Raw genomic sequence first — 26,452 nt, 5'->3', positions numbered from 1 at the left:
AAACATGATGATTTCAACTTTTCAATCGTCAACTTCCCTTATTTATGTAGCAATATACCATTATCAGCTGCATATGGGGTTTATGTCTTTTACTTGATTCGATACGCAAGAGCATGCTCTACGTATAAACAATTTCTAAAACGAGACAAGCTATTGACAAATAAGTTGATGAAACAAGGATATCAACAGTCTCTTTTAAAGTCATCATTCACCAATTCTATGGTCGATACAATGACCTTGTCAGCAAATGCAATCTATCATTAAGTCGAACGTTGACTGACGTTTTATAAACAGATTGTTAGGCCATTATCATGATTATTTTCACACTGAATTGTTTACGGATTTTTTCCGTTTGCCCATGAATTGCCCGATCATGACGAAGAGCACATGGCGGGTGTGACCGGTCAACAGGGAATACTTACTCCTCCATGGCACTTGATCCCGCCTTTGATGTTTTTAGAGGTCCTTGTTTGCTCTGTCCCAATTTGTGTTGTTTCAATGGTCTTTCGAGCTTGATTTCTGTTCGTTATCTTCATTTTTCATCATAAGGCTTTTTATGTATGTAGTTTAGGAATCCAGTATAGGTATGGTAGTTCAAATTCAATTTGATTGTTCGGAATATTAAAAATATTTAAAACTGAGATATGATTAGTTTTGTCTGCTGATACTGTACTGTTCATGAAGCTTTTCTATTTTGTTTCTCACTTCCAGTTTACTGAAAACTGAAGAATAGGGGTCTTCATTTTGCCTTTTAATTTTCTGTTACGATTCTTCAATAGCTTCTAAAGCTACCTATTCGTTCTGTTAGAGTTTTTAGCTCAATATCTGGCATATTCTTCCACGGAATTCATCATAGAAATGACGTTGTGTCCTAGGCACTCTGAATTTTAGACGTTTTGAAAATATTGCTGTTATTGGTCGTTATCTTAAGCTATATTTACATCATCAGTAATGATGAGTCCAACAGGACTATAGATAAAAGAAGAACAAGCATAGTTAGGAGATTTTTTTTACGTGATATTATCTATCAAGGCACTGTAGAGTTTGTTTAAACACAGGGGTCACGGAGGATGTGACCGGTCGAAGGGGATGCTTACTCATCCTAGGCACCTGATCCCACCTCTGGAATTTCCAGGGGTCCATCTTTTATGCCCTGTTCACAGATCTTAATTGTTTGTATTTTATTTTTTGAAGATCGATCGCTGTTCCTTTTCTCCACCTTTTCATTATGACTGAAAACCTTGGATGCAATTCATTAACAAAGTACATTCAAAGTTCATTCTTATCGAGATTACGCGCATAATGAAGTAGAGACGTAAAACGTTCATATTTTGGGCATTAGAGTGTTTAATTCTTGCATCTAATACAAGGTCAACTCCGATTGCTAATCTAAACTTGAATTTTATATGAGTTGTACACTGCCTACATAAATCTTTAATTATACAGGGTCAAGATTCACAATACACAAAGTTCTTCTACAATTGTTATTGATTTCGTTAAAAAAAATCTCAAGATAGTCCTGTTTTTTCTTCTATATAGCTGTATTTGGTATCAGCATGGTTCCTCCAGCATTGTTGTTCATAATGAAAATAAGCTTAAATAACCAATTAGTAACAATCGTGGGATGCATTAACTGTTACTACTGGAGTTTGGATTCCTTGTTAAACGTTAATCCAGCCTCTTTGATAAAAGTTTGTCCTATGTTTTCTGTTTGCATATGCATTTTAATTTAAATTTCACTTTAATTGCGTTCAAAGGAATAAACTTGGAACAAAAATTTAATTGTTAAGGGGATCATGTTCGTCAAATGAATGACCACATGTTCTTCACATAAGAGAAAATTATGAGAAGGATTTATATGTTTACATATACATACAATATATATATATATATATATATATATATATATATATATATATATATATATATATATATATATATATACACAATGCAGTACATCAAGGTTATCTAAAATACAAGCACAAAGATTGCGATCAGGTTTGCTTGAGTTTGGACTTACTGGAGTAAAATGTATATTAAGGATAAATAATACAAACTTTTTTCAGAAATCAGCAATTAACACTTCTCATATTAGATTTACATTCAAATAGGTAACTCGAATAATGTTTGCCATGTCAAGTGAAATATCTTTAAAGTTTTGTCACAATGTTAAAAATATCAATTCATGCATCAAGTTTTTGTTTGTATTATGTATTCTTAATACAATGTCAAATTGAGACCATCTTATTGAAATCATGATTTAGTGACATTAAAGTATGATATTTCAGCTTTGTTTTTGTATTCTTTTCTGTAAAATGTATGAATACTTGAATTGTTATAATGATGTAATGTTCAGGAATTAGTGATGGATATTTACCCTGTGAAAGGGATAATTATTCAATTGAACAGATAAAATATGCTGACTTGAATTGTATCAAATGAGTGAGGGGGTTTTGAGTTTACCTAATCATTTCTTTGAAATTATATATGGGGACTAATGGTTGCAACCATTGCAAATAAAAATTGCAGTAACCTGAGTAAGCGTTTACATCTTATAGAATTATTGTATTGTTATTATTTATGGGTGTATAAATCATATGCATAAAGTGGATGAAAGCACGTAAAATATTGTCTTATTTATTCATATGTTACATTTGTAGAAACGCTCTCTTCTGAAGAAATCTTTCACCAGAAGGGTTCAAAAACCAAAAAGTCGTTTTAAATTAATTGACTTATCAAAGAAAATCAGTTTTTATAAGAATTAAAGAAAAAAATATTCATTTAATATAATTATCTAGTGGTTAACTACGTTTAATTTTGGGTTTAGGGTTTTAACTGAAGTTAACTGTTACAGAAGGATGTATAATGAATAAAATGAAGATTTTGAAAGGTAGTAAACTGTTTGGGCCACAGACATTCTTGACTGTGAAAATGTAATGCAGTTAAATATTTGCTACAAAATGCACAAATATTGAACATGAAGTATCTACAAACTCAAAAATAAATTATAGCTGCTAACATCATTTTAGAATCTAAATGACATGCAGTTGTGGATTTCACTGAGAATATTCATTTTCTTCACCTGCAATTTATTCTCAGTTTTGCAATTCAGAAATTTTCATAAGTACAACCAATGAACTGATATATACGTAATGGTAAATTTCATCTAGAAAATATGAAATATGGAGATAACGAACAGTATTCAAGCTCATAGTCCATTTAAACAATACAAATCGGGAGCATAGCAACTTTGGACCGTCAAAAACATCAGAGGCGAGATCAAGTGCCATAGACGAGTAGGCATTCCCTGTCGACCGGTCACACCCGCCGTGTGCTCCTTGTAATGATCGAGTATACGGAAAAATCCTTAGAAATGTCAGTGTGTAAATAATTTCCTAACAATTGGTATGAAGGTATGAAAAACGTCAGCAGTACATTATATTATTATTATTTAATCTATACAGTGATACATCTGACCAGGTATTTGATTTTCTTCACTTGTCTATTTCTCCATTGAGCAACAAATAGATTATCATTTATATCTGTACAAAGTCCCACAGGTTCACGCAGACCACAGTCTATGTAACGGAGGAAGTGTCCATCCTTATCTATAATGTGGACACAGTGATTGTTATCATCAGTAGTAAGGATGTGACTCTGACTGTCTGTGGTGATTCCTAGTGGAATGAATGCTTTGTTCTTTGGAGCAGGAATATGTCCAGTATATTTGAATCTCAGTTTCCCGGCCTTATTGACCACCACTACAGCTCTAACTTTGTTGTCAGATACACAGATATCCAAATTCCTGTTTTCAGTTATACATGTGTAAAGCGAATAGAGAGGTTTTCCTTGATCATCAAACTGAATAGTTTGTTTCTCTATGGAACCGGAATAACGAACAATTTTTGAATGTTTGTCGTCATGACTACACATGGTAACCAGGAGGTCACCAGAGGAGGTGCCACAGACACCACGTGGTGTCCAGTTATGGAGTCTGATTACGTTCTCTATCTTCTTATTCTTCACAATGTTCACAGTTCTGTCACTGACATCGGTGTAAACTAGAGCTCCACTTTTCGTTACTGCTATGTCCCATGGTATGTTACCTGACTTGGTTTTGATTGATTTGAGTAGTGATCCCTGATTGATGTTGAAGAGTTTCATGGTGCTGTCATTTCCCCTTGTCCAGATTTCTTCGTCACTCAGACAGGCCACATTGATAAGGTATTCATACCCAGTGTCTATATTTGTAACAATTTCTGGTTCGTCAAGCAGCTGTTTGACTGGAGGAGAGGATCCAGTTTCTGTTGATTTATGTGTTAATTTCATGCTGTAGCCGGATTCATCTGATGTTAAAGAACTTGGTGATAGGGCTCCAAATAGTTTACTGAATTCTTCTCCTTGAATTTTTCCTGGAATGAATTTTGGTAGAGAAGGAGAAATTTTTTGTGGAAGATTACTGTATATATGTGCATTGGATGTGATATCAAAAAGTTTCGACAAGTCATTGGCATCTATAGCCCTTTCAATTGATATGATTTCATTCTTAATGTCAGAAATGTTCTTGTTTATTTCATCCAGATGTTTTTGTAGAGTTTGTAACTGTGTATTTTTCATCTCATCAACTTCAGCTTGAAGTTTTATTAAAAGTTTTTCAATTTCTCTGTGCCAGGCCCTACCATGTTTTGTTATTGCTGAAGAAAGATCTCCATATTCCTTTTCTAACTGACGCATTCTATGTTGTACATCAGAGGCAATGTCCTGGTAGCTTGGATAAACTGTCTCATTTAATTCGTTTCGTTCTTTGATTAATTTATCCTTTTTTTCATTCACAACTTTCAAGATTTCTGATACCTGATGACTTCTATGTTGATCAGATGCAAGGCACATTTTACACACAGGAATTTCACATTGATTACAGTACATTATGCATTGTTGTTTGTTATGATATTTACATTCAGGGTAGAGGCGGGTAGATTTCCTGGACTGCAATTTGATGAGTTTGTGGTCCTTGGATTCATCAGTGATCATGTGTGCTCCAACACAAGACTTACACAGATTGGCAAGGCAAGAATCACAGTGTATCTCTACCTCAACAGTCTCACACAGGTCACATTGTCTCACGTCTGGGGCACTGGTAACAGTGTCCATACTTATACGTATGATTCTGAAGTATAAATAGGTTGATGTTAAGTCTGAAACTGGTGATTTTGAAAGTATACAATGTGAAATTTAGAAGGAGAAAAACAAAATCAATGATATTTTTACAAAATTTTTAAATTGATTGTAAAATGTAGAATTATTTATTGTGTTATGACTTAGTTATAGTGCAGGTATAATCCACTATAAACACATTCATTTATATTTGACCAGAGTGTGGATTGTCATTTCTAGTTGAGCTCACAGAAGAGCATCACATCGACTGTTACTATAAGATTATATTATATATGCTCTCTCACACTCTCTCACAACCCTCTATGAATCTGTACCTATGTTTGCATTAAAACGCAATTGCTCTCATCTTGGATACAGTTTATTTTAAGATTTCGCAATGAGAAGACTGTCAAACAATATAATTGCTGTTTACGAGTGTATGTACAACAATATTATTGTTTGAAAGAACAATTGAAGATAATTCAATATGTTGAAGTTTATTTTCACGATTGCAAAGTAGGAATGAAGAATATAAATATTCTGTCTCACTTCTCTATATCCAACCACAAAAAGTCATTAAATAGTCTGTTCATTAACACTTTCTTTTTTCTTTTTTTTTTTATGGGGGGGGGGGGGGGTAACCTTTTCGACCATTATCTAGCGTTGTTGTGAGATACGTGTAGCTAAGCCATTTTAAGATTAAAATTGTTAACATGGATTTTAACCAAAATTCGCGTAACTTTAGCAGTTTTAGTCAGTATCAGGATGGTATATTCACTCTATCCTGTCAATAGGGAGTATTTAAACACTTAGTGAAGGGAAGCAAAGTTTGATAATTTTATATTTACACTGTAAAAATAACACTCCCATGTTTTAACAGTGAAAATATGACGTCTGTAAAAATATCAATTTAATTGAATGAATTAATTACACCATTTCACTTTTGGAAATGTAATGAAATGAAGGTTAAAATCCCAAAAAGAATAATAAATACTAAAAATGTTGATTAAGAATTATTTTTAATATATTTTTTAAATTAATTGTAAGTCATGAACGAAGATGTATACATGTAATTTAAAATAGAATACAGGTTTCGTACATTTTTACTCTTAGAAGAAACAATAACATTTCACACACTTTAAAGATCTTATCTTATATTTTATTTAAACTTGAAGTGAGTGAAAATCATTTGAAAATCGATATAAAAAAATCTGTATGTGATTCACATTGGAAATAAAGTTAGTTGTTATTGATTAGTCATGCTAACTGATTATCATCAGATTTGCTATTAATGAAGACATGCAGCACTGCGCATATCCCGATCAGCCTTTCCTCTGTCATTCTAATGAAATATAAATACATGTAATAAACAACGCTATTCAGTGAACATGGCGCTATAAATAACATTTGCTCTGCTGGAATAATTTCAAAGATCATACGATAGCGAGAATCTAATCGTAATCATCCAGCTGAAAAATTGTTATTCATAACATCATAGAGATTCACTGAATAAATGTTATTTATTTCTTAATTAGTCTAGACTTCCCATAGATCTGTAATAATGTAACATTTGTTTTAGTTTAAAAGAGAGATTTTCAGACTTAGGTCATTTAAGTATCAAGGTATTTATTTGTTCAAATGTTCCCATTTTTGAAGTGCCATTTAGAACCATTTAGTATCTTTACTCAAAGACTTATAAATCTAATTCCATGCATGTCTCTGCTTTACGAGTTGACACTTTTTTTCTGTTGGTGGGTTTTCAATGTATTTAGAATTCAACATTTTTAAAAAATTATTACTGATAAAATGCAGGCCTAATCTACAGCAAAATTCATTGTTAACTAAGTTAAAATGTCAAGTAAATTCAAATTTTCAAGTAATGTAAACATTACCTGACAGGAAGACAGTATACAATGGCTGCCGACTAATCTAAGTTGGTTGTGTATTTACGTCACATGATCGATGAACCAGAGTAGTGTTTTTATGAACTGTTGGATTTAACTTTTAAATTTGTGCTGATGACATACAGATGTTGAAAAGCAGAAATTTACCAATGGTATTTCAGTCTTAAAAGTGATATATCTTGGTGCCGTTTTTTTAACTTTGTTTTAAAATTGGTTCAGATTAATCAGTAGTCAAATTTAGTATAAAACAAAGACCTTACAATAAGTATGAAATATATCAGTCAAATAACGACCCATGATAGGTTGTATTTGCTAACAAGGTCTAGATCATAGAAATTACGAAATGCTGACTTTTAATGCGTCTCTGTAATATCAACTTATTTGTCAGTAGCCTGCCTCGGTATAAAAATTGCTCTTGAGTATCTAATAAGTTGGGAGACATAAACACCATGTGAAGGTGGTAACGGAATATTACAAGATAAATTAGGAAAGTTGACGATAAAGTCATCTAGTTTTCTTAATACAGTGTAGTTGTTAGTTGGCCCTTATCGTCTATAGTCAGTGAAACATCTTAATACATGTATTTTAAAAGGAGTTAACCACAATCCAATTCAAACAGTACCTACCAATCAAAATCATCTGGTAACTATGAAGGCAATTCCAACAGTTAACCACAATCCAACCCCAACAGTTCACTGCTCTTTTACTATTTCATCAGTGTGAAATAAAACTCCAAACATATTTGCATACAACAAGATGTATATTGAATGTGTTCTGTGTTTCAAATAACTTTGACTTGCTGGATTGAAAAGAAATAATGTATGCAACCTTTAAGACCGAAAATTATTTTCCCCCTTTAATTCATTTCATAAACGTTATTAAATATACTAATGTGAGACACTTGCACCCGCAAACATTTTATACAGAAAATCAAACAGCAATAGAGTCATATTGCTTCTTTTGCTTTTGTGGGTCCATATTACAACATACTTTAGCTGCATAAAAGTGGTTAACAACAAAGTTAACGTACTTTAAAAAGTCTGGAAAACATTGTGAATAATTAGCAATTTTCTTAGTATGAGGACAATAACATTTTTGATAATGGGTCAATCGACGTAATACTCTGATTAGTAGACCATCAATATAGAGGTACCATTCAGCTCACTATCCACAAGCACAGCAATTGAAAGTCCGGAATCAGAGAATGTTTAGAAAATTTCAAATTAAATTGGAATAACTTTCGTAAAAATGGGTAAGTCGACATGAAACTAAAAAATTATTTTTAATTCATCATTACTGTGTTGCAGTGAGCATAGTTTGAAACCTTTGGTAGATGTCAGTTTTACTTTTGGAGTGCATGTTGACCGGACGACATGGACTGGACAGGCTAACTCCTCCATAGCACCTGCCCTCATCTCTAGTGTTTTCAGAGGTCTGTGTTTGCTCGATGTTTGTAATGTATAGTTGGACTGTTGTGAATGATAAATGTTCGTTATTTTCAAGCCTCTTTCTTTTCTCTTCATAAAAATATTCACAGCAGAGAAAGAGAAACTTCATGAGTATTTTACAAAACATATTCGAAATGTTATATAAAGATGGATATTTAAACACTCCAAGGAACTTTAAGAAAATTTGAAATCACAAAATTTTATCAAACACAATAGCATAAAACCTACGACTATTCAACACTTCATGCAACCATTCCGCAAGATAAATTAAATTAATATGGAGATAACGAACAGAATTCCAGCTCAAAGTCCATTAAAACAATATAAACCGGGAGCAGAGCAAACACGGGCCTCCAAAAACATCAGAGGCGGGATCAGGTGCCATGGAGGAGCGAGCATCACACCAGCCCTGTGCTCCTTGTCATGATCGGTAAATAACGGAAAAATCCGTCGACAATTCAGTTGTAAATAATGGCCTATCAATTGTTATGAAAAACGTAACTCAGCATATGACTTAATGACAACTGTTTCTTTAATATAAATGGAACTCGTAAATTTGCATACCTTGTCACTGGTCGTCTGCAAACTTATTTTGTTTTAAAAAAAAATCTGATCACGGGTATACGCACAAGTACTCCATATTGATATTTAAATGATGCTTTGGTTTGTTATTTAGAATATGTAGTTTTTGGAGACCAGGTCTTCCAACAATCTGTTGAAATTCCCATGGGTACTAATTGTGCCCATTATTAGCAGACCTGTTTTTGTGCTCGTATTTAGCAGGATTAATTTTTAAAAAAGGTATCTTGCTGTGGCCTTTAATTCGACATTTAGATATATCTGAGAGTTTATTAATTATCAATATTCATTTTCATTCATACATTGATTTGATTATTATATCCCATTAAAATGGAAATAAGAGACTTCTCAGAAACACATATGTTTCATATTTGGATATTTTACTAGAGAAAGACATTGATGGTAAACTAACATTTAAACTTTATGATAAATGTTATGACTTCAACTTTTCATACAATGCATCATTATCACCTGATTATATCACCAACTTGATTCGATTCTCAAGAGCATGTTCTATGTACGAACGATTTCTAAAATGAGACAGGATTTGACAGAAAATTGATGATACAAGGATTTCAACTATCTCGTGTAAAGTCAGTATTTCGCAAATCCTATGGTATATTTATGTTATTTGCTAATGCAATTTTTTCGTTAGATCGAATGTCGATTATCTTTCATACAAAATTGTTAGGCCGATCAAGGGGCACACGGTCGGTGTTGCAGGTCGACAGGGTATGCTTATACTCTCCAAATGAGACAATATCTCCTCTGATTTCAGTGGGCCGTTTTGGTCACAGTTTGTGTTGTTTGAATGGACTTATGAGCACTGCTCGTAACCCTTATATGAATAGGTGAAAAGGGATAGATCTCCAAATCATCCATAAACAATACTAATCTGTGAACAGACCATAAGACATGGGACTTTTGAAGTTCCAGAGGTGAGATCAGTTGCGTAGGAGGAGTATGCATCTCCTGTCGACCGGTCACACCCGCTGTGCGCCCTATGATTTGATCAGGTAGACGAATGAGCCGTAGTCAAATTCAGTATTAAAAACAAAGGTTTAACAATTGGTATGAAATATGTCACTGAAAATACGATCCAATAATAGATTATATTTGCTAACAAGGTCATTATAACGACCATAGAATGTACGGAATGCTGACTTTAAACGTGGTTGTTAAAATCCCTGTAACAGCATTTTATTTGTCAGCAGCCAATTCCGGTTTAAAAATTGATCATAGTCGAACAAAAATATAATATGGAATATTACCACATGAATAAAGTTGGCGATGGAAAAGCTGAAGTCATCTCGTTTGTCATACAGCTAGTTTAGTTGTTAATTGGCCCTTATAGTCTATAGATAGTAAAACATCCAAAATGTGAAACAGATATGGCCAACTCTGTGGTGTCTTTTATTCAGATTTCACTGGGATCTATAGAGTCGACATCTGAATGGAAGTAAGTATTGTTAATTGATAATAAGTCATCGGTATATCTAAATGTGGAGTTGAAGGCCGCAGAAAGTGCTTTCTTCTTCTCGTGGAAAAGCTGATGAAATAATTCTGCTTCATAGGAATATATAAACAGGTCGGCTAATAAAGGAGCACAATAAGCACTCGGAAATTATTGAGACAATTACTTTTACTCAATAAAGGAAAGAGACAAATTCATGAAAACTGCATGGCCAATGTTTTATCACGATCAAATAAAACAAATGTGCAAAATTTCTACTGAAATGTCTTGGTGAAATTATAAACTTGCATGTGTCAATGGACCTGGAGCAGCTTCGCCACGTCATTTTAGCGTCATGGTACCGTAGATTTTTTTCTTATGTTGAAACTATCGGAAAGCTTCTTCTTTTTCTGTCATAACTTATATAACATTCGTAATCAAAGTCTCTTTTTTTCAAATGATTCTTTAAGAAAAAATAAAATGTGTGTTGTTGCTACCCAATGTAAAATTATATGAAAGGTCATAATACATCTTGACTATTATCATGCAGTACCGACTTTTTCATAGCAGGTCAATGCTATTTAGACCGTAACAGTTGATTGTCGTCCGGCGCCTTCGTTTCACTCTGGTTGAATAATTTGTGAGAGGAAAAATTAACCCAATGAAAAGCAACCCTCCTAGACATGTTTTTCGCATTGTTAATGTTTCCACAGGTCGTTTACTCTGGACACTTGCGTTCTCCTCAGCGCTATTAAAATTTTTGGCCTGCTCGCTGCTTCCTATGACGTCATAATTATGTCACCCCGAACGAGGTCGGGGGACATATTGCTATTGTACGCATGAAAACGTTGTCCGGGGACTTTCTCGCAGATGGCTGGGGCATTGCTGCTGGAACTTTCCATATAAGATGATGACCAGCTGTATGTGTGTGTGGAAAAAAAATTCAGTTTCAACATGGCTACCGTTGCCATGGAAACGTACGAAAAGTGAAAAATTTTGTCCAGAAGTGTTCTGCTGATATCTTAGACAATCGTAATGAATCTTCATAGAAATGTTAACCAATAATTGTAGTTTTGCAAATCGCATTTAAAATTTTCAGACCACCCACCGTTGCCATGGAAACAGAAGAAAAGTAACAATTGCTAAACTTCGATTTTCTCACAAACTGCTCAGGCAATCATTTTGAAACTTGTAAGGATTGTTCCTTACATTTTGTCAAAGTAATTTCTATTTAAAAAAATTATAATCTTTTGTTGCATGCCTTAGGAATGAAAGAAACAGAAAAAAGGTTAATATACAGATTTTTTTCCGAGGTAGCTTGGACAATTGTGATGAAAATTTACAGGAATTATGATTAGACACTCTATTTGTTTATTCAGCATTCAAAAATTTCTAAATGCCTACCGTCTGCCAGGGAAACTGGAAAAAGGTGATTTTTTTTAATTTTCATTTTTCTCAGTAACTAACAAAGCAAACTTTTCAAAACTTTATTGGTTTAATCCTTTCAATGCATCGCAGTGGTTTCTGCAAAGAATGAAATTGATGGTCAGCGGAAGGAAGTCGGGACGACTTATTGTTTTTGATTCACCCCTCTTTTGTCTTGGAGATATCACCCCACTTCTTAAGTTCAATCAGGAAGTAATTATGGAATATATTAGAGTATATTTTACTTATTACTACACAATACATAAATTGTTCGGAGATTCTTTAAAAAGTTATCATCCCTGTTACAAAAGGAGTATTGATTCTAAGTGATAGGATACACAGAGTTCACAGGAAGGTCAGAAAAAAATTAATTGTCAACTTCCATATATTTTCTCATCTTTATTCAAATTTTCATCAATTTTCTTTCAGGAAAAAGCATAGCACAAGTGTTTCTATCTATGCTAAATTTATGTATTTCATGCACTAGTATCAGATACATCTTGTATATGAAAGTCTTAGATTTGTGCTTTTTTGTTTCCCAAAGTGAAAATTATCTAAAATTAAACAAAGAAATTCCATAAGAGTTGAGGAAATTCAATAAAGTGTTGTGCTTTTATCACCATCTTGTGGCACCCTTGTATAATTTGATTCAAATTTTACTGGTTTTACAATAAGAATCATTTAACGTTTTTAAATGCAAACTATCATATTTTAACTGTGTTATGATTTTTATATCAAATTAGGTGGCCAGATTCAGCCGTTACGACACCTTGTCCTTTATAGAATGATGTGTAACATACCCCCCCCCCTCCAAAAATACATCAATATCGTCATGTTAATGAATGCCAGATTTCGTTTCTTCTTTTCTCATATTTACTGAATGTGACGAGTGTATATATATATATATATATATATATATATATATATATATATATATATATATATATATATATATATATATATATATATATATATATATATATATATATATATATATATATATATAGTTCTATATTAATTTAAAACACATTCTGTGGATCTTGATTGTGATTGCCAACATATTCCAAGTATACTTTTATATTTACATTCAGTGTAATTTTCTATAAGAAATCCACTGGAAATTTACAACATTCAATACCTTATAACACACGCTAAACCTTATCACTGCGCGGTAGGATACACTGTAGGAACTATATGCATTTTCAATACTCTAGGAACACCAAAACGTATATTGTTTTGGTTCAATTTAATTAAAAACAATTACCCTATTGAATTTTTGCAAAAAAAAAAAATATAGGAACTGTACGTTTCAAATTAATTTATCATTTAATTTGCGTTATTTAACTTTTCACGTCACAACGGCTCTTACGTCTATTAAGCACATCAGTTATGAAAGGCGCAAAATTCATTATAAAGATTAACAAAATTAAGAATTATGAAGACAGAAAATTAGAGAATGTAAATATAAGCTTTGGATTTTTATATTTGGATGGCGTCGGTCCTATAACAGCACCTGTCCGTGCCGACAAGTTATCACCGCATATTGAATTCTGGTAGATGATTGAGAAAAGGGATAGATGAAATATATGGAGATAACGAACAGTATTCACGCTCAAAAGTCCAGTGAACATTACAAAATAGGAGCAGAGCAAACACGGACCTCCAAAACATCAGAGGTGGGATCAGGTGCCATGGAGGAGTGAGCATCCCCTGCCGACCGGTCACACCTGCCGTGTGCTCCTTGTCATGATCTGGAAATAACGATGAATAAAAGTATGAACACTGATATTTAAGCAATAAAATTAAAGACTGTGAACACAGAGTCTGGCATTTCTGTTTCATATTTTGATGTTTTACTGACTATAGACGATAAGGGCCAATTAACAACTAAATTGTATGCCAAACGAGATGACTGACGCTTTTTCATCGTCAATTTTCTTTATTTTTGTAGTAATATTCCACTATCACCTGCATATGGTGTTTATGTCTCCCATCTTAATTGATACTATAGAGCATGCTCTGAGTACGATTATTTTTTTAAACCGAAGCTGGCTACTGACAGATAAGTTAATGTTACAGCATTTCGTAAATTCTATGGTCGTTATAATGATACATCATATCATTGGGTCCTATTTTTACTGATCTATTTCCTACCAACTGTTAGGCCTTTGTTTATACTAATTTGACTATGTCTACCTGATCAATACATAGGGCTCACGGCGGATTTGACGGATCTACAGGGGATGCTTACTCATCCTAGGCACCTGATCCCCCTATGGGATTTCCGGGGGTCCATGATTGATGGCCTGTGACAGTTCACAGATTTGTATTATTTGTAGTTTTTTCTTTCTTTTTTTAGATCGATATTTGTTTAATCTTCAAATCTTTCATTATGTACATATAAAATATCTTCATTTACAGTATAAAGTTAATATCCTTTACATATACATGTATTATGCTGCTCTCATAAATACAGCAATTAATATTCATCATTCCTGAGCAAATGATGACTTCAAACTTAAGAATAGCTACATCCATTCATATGTTCCAGTGAGCTTGAAATAAAAAGATACCACAGAGTCTGACACATCTGTTTCAAATTTGGATATTTCACTAGAAAAATACTTTAAAGGTAACCTAACAACACAGCCTTATGATAAACGTGATGACTTCATTTTTTCAATCGTCAACTTCCCTTACTTATGTAGCTATATACCCTTATCACCAGCAGTTGGGTTTTGTGTCTCTCAAATGATTCGATACGGAAGAGCATGCTCTACGAACAAACAATTTCCAAAACGAGGCAACCTATTGGCAAACAAGTTGATGAAACAAGGATATCAACAGTCTCGTTTGAAGTCATCATTTTGCAAGTTCTATGGTATGGTCGATACAATGACCTTGTCAGCAAATACAGTCTATCGTTAAGTCAAATGCTGACTGACGTTTTTTATACTAATTGTTAGGTCATTATTTACTCACTGAAATGTTTACTGATTTTTCCGTTTTTCTCGATCATGACAAAGAGCACACGGCTGGTGTAACCGGTCGGCAGGGGATACTCACTCCACCATGGCACCTAATCCCACTTCTGATGTTTCAGAGGTTCGTGATTGTTCTACTTTTGATTTGTATTGTTTGAATGGACTCTTTAGATTAAATACTGGTCGTTATCTCCATATTTCATTCTAAATTTGTTAATTTCATTGATCTTGTCTGATATAATAATGACTATTTTTGCCAGGTTCTAGTACGATGTACTTAATTTGTACTTAATGTGTAGTCATTGCAGGAAAAAATATAACCTTAGTACGCGTTTCACATTTTATATTAGAATTATATGTTGATATTTAAAGCATAAAGTGGGTGTGAAAGTAAATGAAACATTGTATAATTGAAGCATAAGTTATATTGGGGAAAAACTCACTCCTTATGAAATCGTTCATACACCGGTGACTTCAAAACCCCAGATCAAATTATAGTTTAAAGTTAAATGAGTAATTAACGCAATCAGTTTCCATGAGAAGTAAAACAGAAAACATTCTGTGAATATAGATCTTGTAGTCTACGTTAAATTTGGGGTAAGGGGCTTGGATTAAAGTAAACTTTAGGGGAATAGGGGAATATGTATAATAAAATAAATATAGGATCTCCCATGGTTTGTGGTTGGATATGATGTTTTTATCCAACGAGTTTTGTGTTTTATCCCCGAGCCTTGGCGAGGTGATAAAAATACAAGAGTTGGATAATGTTGAGTGTTAAAGTTGCACTGCAGTTAAATGTTACCTTAAGGAGCAAAGGTTATAAAACAAATCGCAAGAAAATTGAACATTATATATCTGCAAACTCGAAAATGAATTATAGCTGCTTTATAATTATACAGTGTACATTACATGCAGTTGTGAATTTCACTGAGAATATTCATTTTCTTCACCTGAGGTTTGTTCTCATTTTTTCAACTCGGAGGTTTTCTAAGTACAACCAGTCGCCCGCGTGGCTCATTGGTTAGAGCGTTCGCTCTAGAGACACGGAGTAAGGACTTGATCCTTACATCGCGGGTTCGAATCTAACTGTGGGACGTGGAGGACAGTCAATCGGATGAGACCGTATGAACCGAGGTCTCCTGTCACAGTATGTGCTGCACGAAAAAGACCCCTCACTGCTCAATGGCCCTGAGTGCAGAGTACAGGTCAAAATTTGCAGCTCTCCACCGGCAAGTGGTGGCGTCCCCATTTGAGTGAAAAATCCTTAAGAGGGACGTTAAACAATAGACAAACAAACATAAGTACAACCAATGATTTAATTGATGTACATTTACATGTAATGGTAAGTTTCATTAAGAAAAATATTTATCATTTTTTTATCTATACATTGATGCATCTGACCAGATATTTGATTTTCTTCACTTGTCTGCTTCTCCATTGAGCAACAAATAGATTATCATTTATATCTGTACAAAGTCCCACAGGTTCACGCAGACCACATTCTATGTAACGGAGGAAGTGCCCATCCTTATCTATAATGTGAACACAGTGATTGTTATCGTCAGTAGTAAGGATGTGACTCTGACTGTCTGTGGTGATTCCAACTGGAATGAATAGTTTGTTTTTCGGAGCAAGAGTATATCCAGTGTACCTGAATCTCAGTTTCCCGGCCTGATTGACCACCACTACAGCTTTAACTCCATTGTCAGACACACAGATATCCAAATTCCGGTTTTCAGTTATACATGTGTATATCGAATAGAGAGGTCTTCTGTAATCATCATATTGAATGGTTTGTTTCTCTATGGAACCGGAGTAACGGACAATTTTTGAATGTTTGTCGTCATGACTACACATGGTAACCAGGAGGTCACCAGAGGAGGTGCCACAGACACCACGTGGTGTCCAGTTATGGAGTCTGATTACGTTCTCTATCTTTTTATTCTTCACAATGTTCACAGTTCTGTCACTGACATTAGTATAGACAAGAACTCCGCTTTTTGTTACTGCTATGTCCCATGGTATGTTACCTGACTTGGTTTTGATTGACTTGAGTAGTGATCCCTGATTGATGTTGAAGAGTTTAATGGTGCTGTCATTTCCTCTTGTCCAGATTTTTTCATCACTCAGACAGGCCACATTGATAAGGTATTCATACCCAGTGTCTATATTTGTAACAATCTCTGGTTCGTCAAGCAGCTGTTTGACTGGAGAAGAGGATCCAGTTTCTGGACATTTATGTGATGATTTCATGCTGTAGCCATGCTCATCAAATGTTAAAGAACTTGATGATAAGGTTCCAAACAGTTTACTAAATTTTTCTCCTTGGACTTTTCCTGGAACGAATTTTGGAAGAAAAGGGGCAATTTTGTGTGGAAGATTACTGTACATGTGTACATGGGATTTGACTCTTAATAGTTTTGACAAGTCATTAGCCTCTATAGCCCTTTCAATTGATATGATTTCATTCTTAATGTCAGAAATGTTCTTGTTTATTTCATCCAGATGTTTCTGTAGAGTTTGTAACTGGGTGTCTTTCGTCTCATCAACTTCAGCTTGAAGTTTTATTAAAAAGTTGTCAATTTCTCTGTGCCAGTCCTCTCCATGTTTTGTTATGGCTGTTGAGAGATCTTCATATTCCTTTTCTAACTTATTAATTCTATTTTGTACATCAGAGGCAATGTCCTGGGAAGTTGGATAAATTGTCTCATTTAATTTACCTCGTCCTTTGATTAATTTATCCTTTCTTTCATTCACAACTTTCAAGATTTCTGATACCTTATGACTAAGATGTTGAGATGCAAGACACGTTTTACAAACAGGAATTTTACATTGATTACAGTACATTATGCATTGTTGTGAGTTATGATATTTACATTCAGGGTAGAGAGGAGTGGATTTCCTGGACTGATATTTGATGACCTTGTGGTCCTTGGATTCATCAGAGATCATGTGTTCTCCCACACAGGCCTTACACAGGTTGACAAGACAAGAATCACTGTGTATCTGTACCACAGCGGTCTCACACAGGTCACATCTCACCACGTCCTGCGCACTCTTTACAGTGTCCATACTCATACTTATGACTCTGAAGTATAAATAGGTTTATGGTAAGTCTGAATCTGGTGACTTTGAGAGTGTATAATGTGGTATTTTGAAGGAGGAAAATAAAATCAATATTTTACAAATTTTTAAAATTGATTTTAAAATGAAGAAATATTTAATGTGTAATCACTTTGGTACAGTACAGACCTCATTACTGAATAAACAGACACACTTTTGCACTTTACCATATGTACTTGCATGAGATTACTATCTGAGCTCAGAGAAGAGCATGACGTCAACTGTCCTTATTATATTTTATTTTGTATCTCACACCCCTCTTTATTTGCATTTATGACTCCATAAAAGCAATTGCTGTCATGCTGTATTCATTTTGATTTAAGATTTCGCAAAAAAAAAAAAAAAAAAAAAAAAAAAAAAAATAACTGTCATACAATATACGTCCAAGTTAAGTTGTGCCAATTATACGTTTTCTTGTCACATACAAATAACAATGTTTTTAAAAAGTGCTAGATATGGAAAAAGAGTGGGGGGGGGGGTTAATAATAAAGGTATATTGACCTGTAAAAAAAAATTCAGTATGAAGTATAATATTAAATGCTATTTTGAAATATAAAAGTATCAAAAAACTCTCAGAAAACTCGTGTCACAAACTGACGGTATGCAAAGAAAATTGCATCTTTGTTGGTCAAAAATAATCTTAGTCGATTTATTTCATAAATTTAAATTGTAGAAGAAAAATATAAAATAAAATAATGTATTAAAAACAGGTTCTTGGATTAGTGTTAATTAATAAAAATTGTAATATCTCATTGTCACAAAATTTATAGTGAATTATGTTATGAAATTCTATTGCCATGAAACCCTACAACCTTTCATGCTTTCCATGTTTAATTCATTAAATTCTTTGTTGAAAATATGTTGTTTTGTACGAATTCCGTATTTTCTGTCCTCTACAAATGCAAGAAATTAAAAATTCAAGTAAAGTCTATATAATTCAAAATTTCCTTTTTTCAGCTATATGAAATTACAATCATTCGTTTGAAACTGTCAATGATGTCAATAATTTATTTAATCAGAACGATTTCAGATGAAGTTTTATTTAAAAGGTCAAATAGTCATATGTTTTGTGGTTTACTTTTTTGTTAATAAATGCGCTATATTGTATCTCGTGCCAAATTTTTATGTTAGTGATTAATACTTAATATTTCAATCCGAATATTTCTTTTCACCATAAATCGACATACAGAAAAATACTGAAAATGTTCTCTTCGTTATAAGATATGAAATTTAGTGGACATTTTCAAATGGCCATTGGCACAACTTAACTGAATAAGGGCGTATAACCGCTGTTTATGAGTTTATCTATAATAATGCGATTATTGTTAAAAAGAATAATCGGAGATATTCAATGAGTTGCAGTTTTTCTTCACCAGTGCAAAGTAGGAGTGAAAAATATAAATATAATCTATTTTCCATCTACAAATCATTGATGCCCCTGTTGTTAGTTAAAAAAGTTGTAAACTTAAGCTGAGCAGTTTGCGAAATACGTGTCGCTAAACCATTATCATGATTATAAACATAGATTTTAAGGTCTAATGACATTCTGTTCTAAATGCCACCCAATAAATAAAAATCCCAACATTAATTTTCATCAACAACAAAAAGATGAGATTCAGAGGAAATACATTTTGAAGCATGAAGCAAGGCTTACTTTGTCAGAAATTAATTTTATGTCTAACCTTGATATGAAAAACATTCGACACAGTAAATAGAATGAATGATCATTTATTATCACGACATAAAATCAAAAATATGAGAGAGATATATAAGGATAATATTTAGTGAATATACATAATAAATTCATATTAGAAAACATAATGAAGCGATGCTTTTTTAGTCCGAATAGCACATGCTTATGTATTCATGATTGTAAAGAAAGCGCGTCCATCAGCAAATGTTATCTTTCTTATTTTCTTTTTTTCCCCTTTTTGTAAGAGAAAAAAAATTAAGGATAATAAGCAAAAGACTACAGTATACATTTTACATGGTAAATTATGCATTCTTAAATATATATATATTAAAAAAGATATTAATATTCTATTTATAACAAGTAAATCAAACTGGGTGCAAATGTTCTAGGACAAGAAGTATAATTGACTATCAAAAAAATGACAAAAGGAAATATAAGTAAAGATTTTTATCCAGTATAAACCTTTGCCAACCGGGTGTACCAGGTGTACTTACTTCAGGAAAATATTATGAGTGAGCAAAAACTCGGCTAAATAAGTATCACCTGATGAATTGTATTGTTGGATACTTATGAAATTTATTGATCAGGAAATTATTTCTCCTATCAGAGGGTCATTAGAATTAAAATACGGCAGTTTTAGTCAGTGTCAGGTTGGTTTATTCACTCTGTCAATAGGGAGTATTTTAAACACTTAGTGAAGGGCAGGATAGTTTGATAATTTATTATTTTCACTGAGAAAATAACAAGTCCGTGTTTTCATCGTGAAAATATCACGTCTGTGAAAATATTAGCTTAATTGAATGGATAAATTTCACGATTTCTATGCTGAAAATGTAATGAAATAAAGGTTAAAATTTCCAAAAGAATATGATATATGATATGATAATAAAAATATTGATTAAGAATTATTTTTCAACATTTTGAAATTAATTTTGAGCGATGAACAAAATTTTGAAATTAAGAATAAAATGCAGGTGCTTAAACATATTTTTACATTAAGAAGGAAAAATTACTCTTCATAAACTTTAAAGATCTTTTCTTATTTCATTTAAACTAAAAATGAATTTTTTAAAATGCAAAAATTAATACAAAGTCCACATTTGTTGTTTTTTTTTTAATCTGTCAAAGGGGTGAGAATCTTCAAATGATGACGTCAAAAATACGTATCAAAATGAGGTATTAAAAGCAAGTAAAGCGTTAGTAACTATGAATTAGGCATGCGTACTTATTATCTTCAATTATTAATGAAGACAGCAGTGCGCATATCCTGGTCAGCCTCTCGTCTGTCATTCTTAATGAAATGCAAATATGTCATAAATAACGTTTTTCAGTGAACATGGCGTTATAAATAGCATTTGCTCTGCTGGCATATTTTCCAAGATCATACGCTTGCTAGAATGAAAAAGTCGAAGGTAACGAACTGTGATCGGTCTAAAAAAAATGGCAAATAATATTAATCTTTGGACAGGGCTTAAAATACGGACCCCTGGAAATTCCAGAGGTTAGAACGGGTTTCTAGGAGGAGTAAGCATTTCCGTTGACCGGTCACACCTGTCTTGAGCCCTATGTAATGATCAGTATTCTGTAGTCAAATTTATAAGAATAAAAGCCTTACAATACGTTCTATTTACACTATGGAAGAGATATACTTCTTAGTGCGCTCTTTTGTGAAAAAGTCGGAAAATGTACAAATCTCGTGGGATTTCTGGGACAAACGTAACATAAACATGTATGTCGATGTTCAAACAATTCCTAAGAAAATGCAAATGAAATATTTTATTGTTGTGGACTTTATATACATCAAGAGTAGGAATGACAACGATATCAATTTATATCTGTTGTTGATTGTATGTATCTATTTATCGTATGGTACATCTAAATACAATACACATGCCTCGGAAATGTCGTATTTTTTATTAATGGATGATAAATTTAGGGTTCTCGCTCTCTTACATATGTCATTTAGTTCTTCTATTCTTTAACTGGAATGACAAATACATTTAACATTTAAAATTGGATTGAGATTGGCATGTTTTGTATTATCCTCAGCGCCATGCTTTCCCAGTCAGACGACCAAGCGCGCCTCTAATTTTGAAGAGTTCACTAATGGAAATAGAACGTATTGGTGTGAAATATGACAGTCCGAATACGATCCAATGATAGGTTAACGACCATACAATTAACGATATGCTGACTTTAAACAATGTCATTGAAATCCCTGAAACATCAACTTTTATGTCAGTAGCCAGTCTCTGTTTAAAGATTTATCATACTTTGAACATGCTCTTGAGTATCGAATAAGTTGGGAAAAATAAAACCCAGTTGATAGTGGAATATTACTACATAATTAAGGTAAGTTGACGATGGAAAAAATGCAGTCATCTCGCTTGTCATACAATTTAGTTAATAGTTGGCCCTTATCGTCTATAGTCAGTATAACATCCAAATATGAAACAGATGTGACAGACTCTATCTTTTATTTCGAGTTCACTGGGATATTTAAAGTCGAAACATGAAAGGAAGTGATTATGGTTAATTGATAAAACGTCGTCGATATATCTGAAGGTCGAGTTAAAGGCCAAAACAATCGTTTTCTTCTTCTCATGAAGTTTTTGAATTTTTCCTGCTTTATAAAAAATATAAAAACATCTCGGCTGATAAAGGAGCAAAATGAGTGCCCATTGAAATTCTAACAGATTGTTGGAAGACCTTGTCTCCAAAATACATACTGTAGATCACCTAATTTTTGCAAGATCTTATTTTCACAAGATTATTATTTGGTATTTGGTATTTATTAGCGGGACAAAATTTTCACGAATTTCGGTCATAGCTCTGTATATATTCTTTAAAAGCACTAATGTAAGCGAGAATGAAATTTTTCGCGAGGAGACAGACTCGTGTAATCGCTCTAAAGTAAAGTTCTCGAGAATAAAAAGTTATTTACAGTAAATGTAGAAGCTCCAACATCCTTTAAATGTCAATTTAACCAGAGTGAATTTAACAAAGTGATTTTGTAGATGACCAATCACAAGATTTGAAAATGTTCGAGTTCCTTTTTGATTAATGAAGCAGCTATCTATGATATCAAAAAGCCTAGTTTTCAATTCATCATAAGGAATGGTTGTATTGTGTAGAAATTTTGATGCTATTGCCTTTTGAAAAATTTTGTGATTTTATATTTTGTAAAAGTTCATTGGAGATTTTGAGAAACATTTGATTAACACCACTTTTAGAATATGCTGTAGCACAGCATCTGAGGAAGTAAAAGTTTTTGTGAGGAGTAAAGATAGGGGCTTGGTTACGGCAGTGTATTAGTGCCACTAAGACACTTTTTTGTTTTCCATTTTCTACACTTTTAACTGTGAAATTTACATTTTTTCTATGAAAGATACACCTTAATCTGTAAATTTTACTCTTTTACATGTAGATTTTTTCACTTTAATCTGTAAAATTTACACTTTAATCTATATAATTTACACAGTAATCTATATAATTTTCACTTTCATCTGCGCAATTTACACTTTAATATGTAAAATATACGCTTTAATCTGTATATTTTACGATCTGTAAAATGAGATTAAAGATTTAACTGAAAAATTACAGATTAAATGATAATAAGAGGCCCAGGGGCCACATCACTCAGCTGAAAATTCTGGCTTAGAAAAAAGCAGAAATCACTTCAGTCTTGAAAAGTTTAAATATAAAAGTGGTTTAGGGTTGATTTATTTGAACTAACTTGAATCTATAATTCATAGGGATGCTTTTGAATTATTATGACAATAATGGCTTTGCTGTTCTTAAGAAGATTTTTTTTTTATTCATATATCCTTCGTATAACTATGATCCTCTGTTATGGTCCCTCTATTCTCCTGGGGGGGGGGGGGGGGGGGGGTGATTTGAACAAATTTGAATTTACATTACCTGAGGATATTCCATATACATGTAAATATGAACAATCATGGTTTTGATGTTCTGGAGAAGAAGATTTTTTAAAAAAATTCCTATTTATTCCTTTATATAAAACTTTGATTGCTTATTGTGGTCCCACGTTACCCCTGGGGGTCATGATTTGAACAAACTTAAATCTACACTACCTGAGGATACTTCCACATAAGTTTCATAATTTCAAGCACAGTGGTTCTTGAGAAGAAGATTTTTAAATGATGCCATTAATTTTTCACAAATTCATAATTAACCCCACCCACCCCCCGGAAGAAGGCGTGTCCCTTCATTTGAACAAACTTAAATCCCCTTTACTCAAGGATACTTTGTGGCAAGTTTGATTGAAATTGGCCTAGTGGTTCTTGAGAAGAAGACGAAAATGTGAAAAAGTTTCAACAACGACGACAAAGACAACAGACAACGGACAAATTTCGATCAGAAAAGCTCACTTGAACCTTCGGCTCATGTGAGCTAAAAAGTGTGTTAATGGTACTTTTCCGTTTCCGTACTTAATTGGTAGAGCATTTGCTGGATCCGATAATTTATCTTTTATTAGGATTTTTAGGAATCCAGTATATAAGTAGGGTAGAATCAACTGTAATCCGCCAGCATAGCAATCGTTATTTATAACGTCATAGATTCACTGAATAATGTGTTTTTTATTTCTTAATTAGTTTCGACTAAGCTTAGCGATAATGTTTAGACAGTGTCTTAGTTTAAAAGACAGGTTTTCAGACTAAGGTCATTCAAGTGTCTAGGTGTATATTTGTTTAACTGTTCCCATTTTTGAGGCGCCATTTAGAACCATTTAGTACCTTTACTCAAAGACATATAAATTCAATTCCATTTATTTCTCTGCTTTACGAGTCGACACTTTTTCTGTTGATGGGTTTCATCGTAAAATGTAATTAAAATTCAACAATTTAAAACTTATTACTGGCAAAATGCATGCCTAATTTACAGCAAACATTCATTGTTATGTAGTTAAGCATATCAAGTAAATTTCAAATTTCAATTAATGTAAGCATAAGCTTTCGTTGAGGGTTCGAATCCCAATGCAGGACGTGGAGATCGGTCCTTCTGATGAGACCGTATAAACCGAGGTCCCTTGTCGCAATAGTGCTGGAACGAAAAAGATCCCTCACTGCTCAATGGCCGGAGTGCAGAGTATAGGTCTAAATTTGCAGCATTCCACCGGCAAGTGGTTGCATATCCATATGAATAAAAATTCTCGAGATTGACGTTAAACTGCAAACAAACAAACAAAAATATCTGACAAGAAGGGGCTATATAATTGCGGAAGACTTCTTAGGTGGTTGTATACTTACATCAAATGATCAGCTTACCTATTTAAGGTTTTTATGTTTCCAGGTCTATTTTCTTACAATAGATATTAAAGTAAGTTTGTATTGGAGCTAATACTTCCCTTTATTTTGTAGCAATATACCTTTATCATCTGCATATAAAATTTATGACTCCCTATTGATTCGATACGCATGAGCATGCTCTACATACGCACAATTTCTAAGACGAGGCAAGCAATTGACAAAGAAGTTGATGATACAAGGATATCAACAGCGTTGCTTAAAGTCAACATTTCGTACATTTTATGTTTGATACAATTACCTTTTCAGTAAATACAATATATCATTAAGTCGAATGTTGACCGACGTTTTTCATACAAATTGTTAGGCGATCATTTTTACACTGAATTGTCTACAGATTTTTCGTTTGCCCGATCTTGAAAGGAGCACACGGCGGGTGTGACGGGTCGACGGGATTGTTTTCTACTCCATGGCACCTGATCCCACCTCTGGTGTTTTAGATGTCCAATAGTTTGCTTTGCTTCCAATCTGTTTTTTTTTTTCAGAACTATCACCAGCTTCAACAATTCCTTACTAATGCATGAAATATGGAGATAACGAACAGTGTTCAAGCTCAAAGTCCATTAAATATCATTTAGACAATACAAATATGGAGCAGAGCAAACATGGACCTCTAAAACATCAGAGGTGGGATCAGGTGCCATGGAGGAGTGATCATCCCCTGCCGACCGGTCACACCCGTCGTGTGCTCCTTGTCATGATCGAGAAAACGGAAAAATTTGTATACAATTCAGTGTGTAAATAATGGTCTAAGAATTAGTATGAAAAACGTCATATCATATAGGCTTTCTATTTTCAAAAGCAGTAATTTTGAACCGTAGACAACAGGAGGTTTATAAAATGAATGGGAGGTTATCCAGAAAATTGCATGCATCAAAAGAAAGTAGGGGATATTATCATTAAATAAAATGGTAACATTAAATTATGTTATATGGTGATCCAATATTTTAGAAAAACGCATGAAAAAAAATTCTCAATAACATCTGGTAAACTATACATGCTGTACTGGACCTTAAGGACACTCTCTACACTAAACGAAAATGATTTTTGGACATTGAGAAAAATATGTTGTATAAAGATGTAAATATTGAGCTTATTTCTATCGTTTTCAACATAGGGTGCCTGGTTTTTACCCCAGCAAAAATGTTCAAAGTTTTGATGAACAGAAATCACTGTTGTTTACTGAAGTGGAGAAAAGGCATGCAGATGAAGTGTTCAATTAATTTATCTTAACCCATCAAAATGTTAAGAATGCTTGAATTGATTAAAAAATTATCGATAAACTGTAGATTTCAATTTATCTTGTTTTAGATGTAAGGGTAGATTACTCTAACTACATAAAAATACCAAGGAATCAGAACT

General features: G+C 33.2%; 3 protein-coding genes across 3 annotated transcripts in view; all 3 read right to left on the bottom strand.

Moving 5' to 3' along the window:
• LOC133176652 (E3 ubiquitin-protein ligase HECTD1-like) overlaps positions 1-26,452 on the bottom strand; it is a 127,048-nt gene that overhangs the window by 32,029 nt on the left and 68,567 nt on the right. The window lies entirely within an intron of this gene.
• LOC133176617 (E3 ubiquitin-protein ligase TRIM71-like) lies at positions 1,957-5,165 on the bottom strand. The gene has a single exon (XM_061311728.1). The coding sequence runs from the start codon at positions 5,149-5,151 to the stop codon at positions 3,457-3,459; it is 1,695 nt and encodes a 564-aa protein (XP_061167712.1). The 5' UTR covers positions 5,152-5,165; the 3' UTR covers positions 1,957-3,456.
• Positions 16,328-17,899, bottom strand: LOC133178235 (uncharacterized). The gene has a single exon (XM_061312980.1). It carries the CDS (start codon positions 17,897-17,899, stop codon positions 16,328-16,330), a length of 1,572 nt encoding a protein of 523 aa, XP_061168964.1.

The sequence above is a fragment of the Saccostrea echinata genome, unplaced genomic scaffold, assembly GCF_033153115.1.
Source record: "Saccostrea echinata isolate AGI-Se365-2 ecotype Australia unplaced genomic scaffold, CSIRO_AGI_Sech_v1 ptg000002l, whole genome shotgun sequence".
Lineage (NCBI taxonomy): Eukaryota > Metazoa > Mollusca > Bivalvia > Ostreida > Ostreidae > Saccostrea > Saccostrea echinata.
This window is presented reverse-complemented; position numbering and strand designations above follow the sequence as displayed.

Coding starts and splice junctions, on each gene's coding strand:
- LOC133178235 (XM_061312980.1), bottom strand. CDS start 17,899: ATGATCTCTGATGAATCCAAGGACCACAAGGTCATCAAATATCAGTCC.
- LOC133176617 (XM_061311728.1), bottom strand. CDS start 5,151: ATGGACACTGTTACCAGTGCCCCAGACGTGAGACAATGTGACCTGTGT.